Below are 10,060 nucleotides of genomic sequence, written 5' to 3' on the forward strand. Positions count from 1 at the left end.
TTACAAGCAAACAATGAACCATGGAACACTCATCAAAAACTAATGATGTAATGTATGGTGACTAACATAATAAAATAAATTTAAAAAAATAAACAGCACCCCTGCCCCTCCCTCTGGTTGTACCCCTCCCACACTCCACGCCTCATGGACTCCCTTCCCTTTCACTGGCTCCACCTCTCCTGCTGCCCCACCCTAGCCACCGTCCCACCCCTCCCACAGCCTGGCCCCACAGACACTGGCCTCAGCACCCGGTCTCCCAGAACGTATGGGCGGCCTGCCACGCTCTGGAACATGGCTCTGCTGTGTGGGGATTCACTGAATCCGCACCAGCACCCTGCCAGGTATTCCTTGCCATTTTACACTGAAGGAAACTGAGGCTCAGGGTGGTTGTGTAGGTCTCCCAAGTCACACGGTGGGTAAATAGATGAGCTGGGATGGGACCCGGGCACTGCCTTCAGCCTTCCTCTTCACTCTCACTGCCTGGGCCAGACTCTCCCTTGAAGGCCATGCTGACTTGAGCCTTTCCCTCTTACACATCCTCCCATCCTCCCCACTCCTGCCCAGGCTCAGTGACACCGTGGGACTCCAGAATGCGCCCTGAACACCTTGTTTGTTTTTAATTCGTGTTTTAGTTAACGAAGTAGTTTTTTGTTTCGGATTAGAAAACTTATTGTAAAAAAAATTCTGGTCACTTCAGAAGAGCATAATAAAAAATAATCTCATCCAGCTCCTTTGCATATGTGCGTATTTACCTGTTCAATTTTCCATAAATCAAACACTGTTATAATGTCTTTCTCTTCTTTCTTTTGCTCACCTCTTCCCCAACCAGTCCATCCCAGTGTTCCCCACTGGTGAGCCTGTGTCCTTCTGCACTCCCCGATGCCCACAAGTACTGGCCCTGTCCTGTCGATGGGGAGCTGCTTCCTGCGTTCCATTTGCATAGATGAGACGAGATGATCTCTGCCCAGTGTCTTGCTTTCTGCTTTGTTAGCTCATTGTGCAAACCCTCAGGTCCGCTGTGATACATCAAGTTCCTTCCTTTTAAAGGTGGTGCAACACTTCATCATCCAGACATAAGAGATTTCATTTCATCAGTCCTCTACTGCCTTCAGATGGTCTTCAAGTTTGTTTTCCCACCACGAGCAGGGCTTGTGATGCCCTTACTGTGAGTGCTTGCATCCCTATGGTCTCTACAGACCGGGCACTAGAGGAGAGCCTGCTGGCCCGGAAGGGCTGTCCTAGGAGATAGCGCCCCACTGCATGCTCCTTCAGCTGGGACACACCTGCTCCATGGCGTGGGTACTCAAAAGATGAACAGTCATGACCCTGAGCCACTCCTATCACCCTGGCCATGCCAGCCCCCCCGCCCCCTCAGGACCCTCTGAGCTCCCACTGCAATCCAGAACCTCAGAGGCACACTTCACAAGGCAGGTGCTGCAGGACTGGCTCAGGTGCAGGCCCAGGTACTGACCGCAAGCTGCCCGGGCCCGTCCAGTTATTGTAGTATGAACTTGCTCATGGCCAGTGGTGGGGAGGCGCCGTCCTTGCTGGAGGCCTTTTTTTTTTTTTTGGTTCCAACCTAATGAGTCAGAAGTGATATCGCATTGTAACTAATTTGCATTTCCTTAACTACTAGTGACCTGGAGAACTTTTCCATATGCTGATTTTTTCCATATGTTTCTTCTTCTATCAACCGCCCTATTCATATTCTCTGCCCATTTTTCTATTGGAATATTTGTCTTTTCCTTATCAATTTGAAGCAACTATGTGTATATTATAGATACTCATCCTTTGTCCCTGTGCAGCAGTTATTTCCTATCTATTATTTGTCTTTTACCTTTGTGGTGTATTATACCATTTAATTTTTTACATGATATATTTTATATGAATTTACTATATTTATATTTATTTGAATATTTTACATTAGTGTCATGATAAAATACTTCCAGTAGTAGATAGAAACTTGAGAGGATTATACTTTGTGTTTTTTTTAAATTTAAATTCAATTAACATATAGTGCATTTTTAGTTTCAGAGGTAGAGTTCAGTGATTCATGAGTCTTATATAATATCCAGTGCTCATTACATCATGTGCCCTCTTAATTACCGTTTAATTTTAAAACATTATGTAATCCAATATGCTCTCTTTTCCTTTATAACTTCTTGGTTTCCTGTTTTTACTTTAAAAGAAGTCTCCTTAGCACCCATATTAAACACTGTTCTCCTAAATTCTTTTTTACTTTTTTATATTTTAATCTTTACTTCATCTGACATTTATTTTTGTAAATAATATGACATATGGGTTCAATTTAATCTTTTCCTTCTGTGAAGGCAGCTGTGATTACATCACTGAAATTCCATCCCTTTGCACTGAGTTGAGAAACCACCATTCTCATACGTTAAATTCTTATTTATTGGGCTTATTTCTGGCCTCTTTATATACTGCCCCCCCCAAGTCTGTCTGTGATGGGTAGCACCTGCTGTGAACAGTGACCTTACAGTACTCCTTAATATTGAGCAAGGAAAGTCCTCCTTGTTTTTAATTTTTCAAAAAACTTTTGGGTATCCTTGAGCACTTCTTTTTCCATATGAATTTTTAAATTCTTTTATTCGGTGTTCTCACCTTCATCTCTCCCCCACCCCTTACCAAAAAAAAAAAAAAAAGAGAAAACCTGACTGAAATTTTAATTGGAAGTGCATTAAATTCATATGATTAAATATGGTAGAACTGACATTTTTATGATATAAACTTTTCTTGTTCAATATGAAAGAAAGCACTTGTTAAGATTTCATTTTACAGCCTGGGTGGCTCAATCGGTTAAGCGTCTGCCTTCAGCTCAGGTCATGATCCCGGAGTTCCGGGATCGAGCCCCACATGGGGCTCCCTGCCAGCGGGGAGTCTGCTTCTCCCTCTAACCCTCACCCTGCTCGTGCTCTCTCTTTCTCTCACTCTCTCAAATAAACAAATAAAATTATTTAAAAAAAATAAAATAATTTTATATATTACATCATACTGTTAGTGTGGATAAATGCTATTGGTGCCTTTGAGGAGTCTATTTATCCAGACACATTGCAAAATCCACGTATTAATTCTACTAGCTTTTTGAAAAATGAGAGTCTCTTAGGTTTTCTAGGTCCACCATCCTATCATTACCAAAAGATAGTCTTTTCTGTTTTTTTCACATGCTTATTATTTTCTTCCTTGTCACCGGTGCCAGGACCTCGAGGACAGTGTTGAGTGACAAGTGACATCAGCATCCTTATTTATGATTTTAACAGAAATGGTTTTAGGGTTGCCATTTTTGAATGACATTTCCTGTCTCTATCACAGAGAAATAGATTCCTTCCATCGCTATTTTAATATTTATTAGTTGTGGCTACTAAATGTTATTAAATTCCCTGTTGGTGTCAATTGATACAACCACAGCTTTCTTACTGGTGTCATGAATTATGCTGGAAGTTTTCTGCTACTGAAATGTCTCGGAATAGACCCTGCTTGGTTATGACCTATTGGTCGTTCATGACAGTGCTGCATTCACTTTGCTAATACCTTTGGATTTCCTTTAAACTCTGCATTTGTGACTTGGATTGGTCTTCAGCTTTCTTTGGGAGCCTGCGTGTTGGGGGCTTTAGCACGATGGTTATGCCGGCTTCCCAGAATGAGTTCTGGAGCTGAAACTCGTCAGACAGCTCGGCAAGTGTCTGCTGTGTAAAGGCTGGATGGAGCTCAGCTGCTCAGCACCCAGGCCCCTCACCCCGCGAGGTGTTTAGTCAGCTTCCCAGGAGCTTATATGGATATTGGCCTGTTTTCTACAATTTCTTCTCATAATTTATATTTTGCCATTGCTTCCAGCTTTTCAAGTTTGTTGCCATGCTCTTACTCTTAAAGAAAACAAACACCCTTGTGATTGTCTTCTTATTTCTAATCTTGTGTATTTTTGCTCTTTTTTCCTTTCACTAGTTTCATGACAGGGTTATCAATTTTCTTGGACCTTTCAAAGAACCAGTTTGGATTTATTATCCTCTGGCTTTCATTTTCATGGCTCTTTATAGTTTGCAAAGGTTGCATTTTCAACAGAGGGAAGAGACTGAGGAACACTGTGACTTGCCAAAGGTCCCACGTCTGCTAGCCAGTGGCAGGTCCCTGACTCCAAGCCACTCCAAGAAGTCTCTGGAGAATGGGCTGCATCAGGGTGCCTGCCAGTGGTAAATAGCTCCTCTCCTTGAGTCTCTTAGTTCTGTTTGCTTCTCTTCTGTCGCCTGTCCCTTTACCTTTTGCTTCAATTTCTTAAGCATAGGGCTTCTCTCTGCTAGGCTGGGAATTCCTCTGGCGGAAGATGTGTTCCCGAGACCAGGAGAGTGGGGGGAGCATGAACTCCAGAGCCAGATGGCCTGGCACTTATCCCCACTGTGCTGACAGTGTGCACCTGTGTCTGTTCTCTCACCTGCTGGAAATGACCCGCAGCAGTAGTCCCCAACCTCAGAGGCTTGTCATGACCATTACATGAATAAAGGTCCTGGGCCAAAACCCTGATGACCAAGTGTCTCAGAATCCAGAAGTTTTAGGATTTTAGCAGTGCATATACTTCAAATGTGACACCTCTCTTCCCCGCCCTAGGTCTGGGGCAACATAATATTTTACAATCAAACGCATCAGTATTTCTCATGGATAGACATGCATACCACATTGGATGGGGCAAAGCTTCTAAATAGTCTCTCCTTTCGGTTCAGAGCAAGTTTTGCTGTCAATGAATTTGGTGCAAACTTTTGAAAAACCTAGCAGTTTTAGGACTTCTTAGATTTCAGAATTGAGGGTAAGGGACTGTGGACTGCACAGGCTAACCTTTGGGACAGTCTTGTCATGGGGTTACCACGGGGCAAACCACCCGCTATTATGCCCATAGCACTCAACGCCCGGTTCACAGCTGGCTCAAAGTCAAGTCTGCCGACTGCTTGTCCAACCTGTCCCCCACGGGGCCCCTGGGCAGCAGCCCCCTTCACAGACCTACATCTGGCCCTGTCCTGGGTGTTCTTTCCTGCTGTCTGCATACCAGCGGTCACAGTGTGCTTGGTGCTCTGAGGAAGCAGAGAGCAGCCAGGAACGGGAGAGAGTTAGCTCGGCCCCAGCCTCCTCTCACCCAGACTGCTCCTCTTTCTCCTCCTCCATCATCTTTGGTAGAAACGAGAACCCACGGGCACTAGAAGGCAGCATTGCAGGACTGGCCCCTTCCTGACCCCAGCCTCCATGGTGCCCCCTTAGTGGCCTCAGTCTCCAGCTCATCTCACAGCCTCAACTGCCAGGCCCCTTTTGGTATTTTGACTTGGGTCCCCTGGTCAGGATGCTGGGCGGGAGCGAGGGGTGTAGTATGTTATCAGGTCCTCAGCAGGAATCTGCCGAGTGTATCTCAGGGAGGGGAGCCCTTTCTGCTTCTCGTGGCCAGCCCTCCCCACTGCTGACAGGAAGCCCTAAGTTCTTGTTTTTCCTGTCCACCTGGCAGAACTTCAGCTTTCGGCACCCCCTCCCTGCCCCCGGGAGACGTAAGGCAGAGTGGAGGTTCAGGTGGAGACACCCAGAAAACTTGCCCCCCCAAGCCCTGGCTGCCGAGGGCAGAGCCGTCCGGGAAAGGAGCAGGGTGGGCAGCCTACCTGGATGGCAATGGGGACAATCTTGTTGGCCAGATTCTTGTACAGCAAGCAGATGGGCGCTGCCAGGAACTGCAGGGTGCAGGGGTCTGTTTTGTTGGCGTCGATGCCATCCAGCAGCTCAAAGTCCACGATGAAGATGTTCCCTTGCTACAGGAGTCAAGAGGAAATATGGCTCCATCAGTCTCAGCCAGAGGTGGACCCAAGAACCAGGCCCAGGGGGAGGGAGAGGCGGCTTCAGAGGCCCCTAGCATCTGATCAGAGCTCAGAATGTACACTTTTGTTCTCTGACTCTGGGCTGATTTGCATCCAGAGTGTTCAGAGGTTGTGCTGGTTTTCTGGTAATGTGAAGGAATGGCAGGGGCCCATTCTGCATGTGTTGTCCCTGGAAGCTGCCTGGCCCTCATGGAAGATGCTGGACGATCCCCCAGAGTGGCAATGTAATAAGGAAGCAGATGGAGTGCAGACAAAACAGACAAGAGAATGAAAATTCCGAAGAGCGCCGCCGCCGGCCTCCACTTACAGTGTCACGACCGGGTCACCCTTGGGAGGAGAAACGGGGACGGGTCTTCGGGGTGGAAGCTTCTGCAGGGGGCATCTGCAGGGGCGGGGTCTACAGAGGCAGGGGTCTGTAGGGTCCTGGGGGGGGCTCTTTTTTTTTTTTAGATTTTATTTGAGAGAGAGAATGAGAGAGAGAGCACATGAGGGGGGGAGGGTCAGAGGGAGAAGCAGACCCCCCGCCGAGCAGGGAGCCCGATGCAGGACTCGATCCAGGGACTCCAGGATCATGACCTGAGCCGAAGGCAGTCGCTTAACCAACTGAGCCACCCAGGCGCCCCCCTGGGGGGGCTCTTAAGGGCTTGGGGGAGGGTATCTTCAGGGGCAGGAGGGGTCTGTGTCCCTGGGTGGTGTGTTCTGCATCCTGGTCTGAGGCTGGTGGCATGGTGGGGTCACTTGGTGAAAATTCATTGGGCTTGCTGACACTCCTGATTCGGTCTCTTTTTCTCTGGTTGTTATACTTCAAAAAAACAGCAATGTGCCTGGGATGTGGGGAAGGGAGAAAGCCACTCTTTGCAGAATATAGTTCAGTCTTCTACAGGGAGCCCAACCTGAGTGCTGTGAGGGTTCCTTTCATAAAATCGGGGCCCACTCAGGCCAGAACTTGAAGAATTTGGGAGGAGGACGGATGGCGCTTCTTCTAAAGCCTTTCTTATTTTAAGCAAGTAATGGATGCAGCTGGGGAGGGGGGTCTGTGATGTTGCAGAGCTGGGTCCCCAGGTGCTCAGGTGAGATGTGTCCACAACTCTGCCTGCAGGGGGCATCCTGGGCCACCCACCACAGGCTTCAGGAATCCCCCTAAGGGGGACCAAAGACCGGACAGGAGCTAAGGGCCCGGCCACCATCTTCCTCCTTTTTCGACTCGAAGGACCATGGTAGTCACCTGACACCAGTGATGAACTCTGAGCTGTCTGCAATGTGAGTGGGGCAGGGGTGGGGAGGATGGGGTTTGTGCCCACTGCTCACCAGGGCAGGAGTGTGGGGAGGGGCTGGTTTCAGGAGAGCTTATGACAGGGCCCCTTGGGATTACCTTGTCAAGAAGGCAGAGACACATGGCAACCCATGTGGGTCACAGGGCTGGGTGGGCTCCTGTCATGGGCTGGACAACTGGATTTTCAGAGGGGACATGACCATCATGAGTACTGCATAGGAGTGGCTGCCAATCCAATCTCAAGGAGACCCAGGTTAGTTAAGGTGATGAATGCCAGGCTAACAGGAGGCCCTGGGAACCCAGGCCAGGGAACCAGGAGGCCTGGGATTTGGGCCTATGCCTGGGGCACTGCTCTGTTATCCCAAGTCACCTCCTCTCTCTGGGTCTCAGGGTCATCCTTCTGAAAACTGAGGGGGAAACTTATCTCTTAGTTCTGATATTCTGGGATTCTGCACTGGACACTGGTGTTCTTGCCTGTCTGGTGTCCCTGTCCTCTCCTTTTGGTCCATGGGCTCCATTTTCCTGGCCCTAATGACTGATTCAGGGAATTAAGAATTGTGCTATGGGATGCCTGGGTGGCTCGGTCGGTTAAGCATCTGCCTTCGGCTCAGGTCACGATCCGGGGGTCCTGGGATTGAGCCCCCCATCGGGCTTCTTGCTCAGCAGGGAGCCTGCTTCTCCCTCTCCCTCTGCTGTTGCCCCTGCTTGTGCTCTCTCTCTCTGACAAATAAAATCTTAAAAAAAAAAAAAAGAATTGTGTTGTAAGAGATGGGAGGTATGTGTGTAAGAGCTGGCAGGTGTGTGTGTAAGGTGGTGTGTGTGACAGATGGCAGGTGTGTGTGTAAGAGATGGGAAGTATGTGTGTAAGAGACAGGAGATGTGTGTGTAAGAGATGTAGGTGTGTAAGAGGTGGTGTGTGTGTAAGAGATGGCAGGTGTGTGTAAGAAATAGGAGGTGTGTGTGTAAGAGATAGGTGGTGTGTGTGTAAGGGACAGGAGGGGTGCGTGTAAGAGACGGGAGGTGTGTGTAAGACTCTAGTCAGTGATAGCTATTAGATTATTTTTTCGTGACCAAAACCACGGCTGAGCCTCTAGACCATCACTCAGAGGAAAGGTGGCCATTGTGACAAAGACAGCCACAACCCCAGGCCCTGGAGGTTGCAAGGACTCCCAAGCAGAAGCTGTCCCCCTACCAGAGAGCTTTGCAGTCCCTTCCCATCCTAGGATTCTGTGGCTTTCAAGGTTGGATGATTCTCTGACTTGAAGTGTGGAACCTACAGCCACTGAATCAACGTTAATCTGCCCAGAAATAAAATCTACAAAGGAATGCTGCTGTGTGTGCATACATGTGTGAGTATGTGTCGGGGGGGGGGCGTGCGTTGTCCTCGTCAGCTGTCCATGTGACCAGGTAGTGTCCTGGGGCCCAGGCAGGTCCAGGGTGAAGGGGTTGGGACCGTGTGCCCTGGGGCAGGGGACGGTCAGCTGGGCAGGTGGCCCTCTAGAGTCAGGTGGGCAGGAGGTGGGGGCTGGGAGGGCTGTCCACAGGTGGCACAGACTCTAGCTGGGGCCCCAAGGCAAGCTGAGCAAACAAGACATGGTGACCAGAAACAGAAGGCCACCTAGACACCTGGGGGGCAAGGGGCAGGGGCCCCCGGTGTCCTGGCTCTGGTGGAAGAGGCCAACCGACCGGAGAGCAAGGGCCATCCCCGGCCCTCAAATCCCTGCAGGTGAGCCAGAGGAGGGCTGGGAGGAGGGTGAGGACAGAAGCAGAAGACACCAACATTTCTAATTAGAAAGTTAAAAATTCCATCCATTTTCTCCCTTTTTTCCTGTGCTGCTACAAGGCTTGCTTCTTTCTCCATTTTCCTTACCTTTGCAAGGTTGGTGACAATCTGACAGCCGTGTATGTAAAGCATCTCTCACAAAGTCTGGCCCACAACTAGACCCTACTGAGAGGGAGCTCTTTCAATTAGTGATATTGATATTGAAAATACAGATATGCTCCCACCTCTGAGCATTGAGGAATCTCACCCTCAAAACCTCTTTCCCCACTGGACAAGACATTTTCCATAAATGCCCAGGGAAAGGAAGAGACCGCTTCACTGAGGGCAGCTGATCTCATCATCAGCCTGGCAGAGGCTCCTAGAGACAGCGGCCTGTGGGCTTGTGAGCACCGGCCAGCAGAAAGTGCTTTCCGCCTTATGAAGTGTGACCTGGCCATCTGAGCCGGCCATGGCCGAAGTCACCCGACAACAAGCTCCTACCTCGACCTCCTGCTCCAAGGTGAGCTGCCGCTCCAAGCTGCACTCCACCATCTCCGTGCTCACAGGGAGCTTCTCGGGCAGCTTCGTGCAGCGCTGGATCAACACCGGGTTGCAGCCATTCAGGAACTGGTAGCCAAACATGAGGTCTTCCTGCCAGTGGTTCATGACCCGCTCTAGAGGGGAGAAAATCATGGCCTTGTCTGAGCTCTGAGTGGGGCAACCCAGGCTGCAGCCCTCCTGACCCTGGCTGAGGACCAGAGTCCCTGCTGGGTCCTGTCTCCCAGGCATTTGCCGGCCAGCTGGTCAACCATGGATTCCACTGACTGTGCCCTAGTGCTTGACCCCTGGCTCAGGTCATGGCAGTACCCTGTCCTCCCTGAGCTGCCCTTGGTGGCTCAGAAGGTTCCTGAAAAATTCCTTTCTCAAGAACACCACCAAAAATGGACAAATGGGATTGCACCAAACTGAAAAGCTTCTGCACAGCAAAGGGAACAGGCAACAGAGTGAAAAGACAATCTACGGAATAGAAGACATTTGCAAACCGAACATCTGATAAACGGTTCATCTCCAAAATATATAAAGAACTCCTACAACTTAATAGCAAAAACAAAAAACAAAACAAAAAAACCCACTAATAACCTGATTAACAAATGGGCAAAGGACTTG

The 10,060-nt window shown here is 49.2% G+C and overlaps 1 protein-coding gene across 1 annotated transcript; it reads right to left on the reverse strand.

The window, feature by feature from the left end:
• Positions 1-224: 224 nt before the first annotated feature.
• LOC145719548 (polyunsaturated fatty acid 5-lipoxygenase-like) lies at positions 225-9,587 on the reverse strand. Its single transcript, XM_081811027.1, has 2 exons — positions 9,395-9,587; positions 225-5,792 (listed from the first exon to the last, which is right to left on the reverse strand). The coding sequence occupies exons 1-2, from the start codon at positions 9,584-9,586 to the stop codon at positions 5,556-5,558; spliced, it is 429 nt and encodes a 142-aa protein (XP_081667153.1). The 5' UTR covers position 9,587; the 3' UTR covers positions 225-5,555.
• Between the last annotated feature and the right edge of the window lie 473 nt (positions 9,588-10,060).

The sequence above is a fragment of the Leptonychotes weddellii genome, unplaced genomic scaffold, assembly GCF_054177405.1.
Source record: "Leptonychotes weddellii isolate Sample4059 unplaced genomic scaffold, ASM5417740v2 HiC_scaffold_5155, whole genome shotgun sequence".
NCBI classification, from domain to species: Eukaryota; Metazoa; Chordata; class Mammalia; order Carnivora; family Phocidae; genus Leptonychotes; species Leptonychotes weddellii.

Coding starts and splice junctions, on each gene's coding strand:
- LOC145719548 (XM_081811027.1), bottom strand. CDS start 9,586: ATGATTTTCTCCCCTCTAGAGCGGGTCATGAACCACTGGCAGGAAGAC. Junction 5,793..9,394: donor CCTTGGAGCAGGAGGTCGAG/GTAGGAGCTTGT, acceptor TGACTCCTGTAG/CAAGGGAACATCTTCATCGT.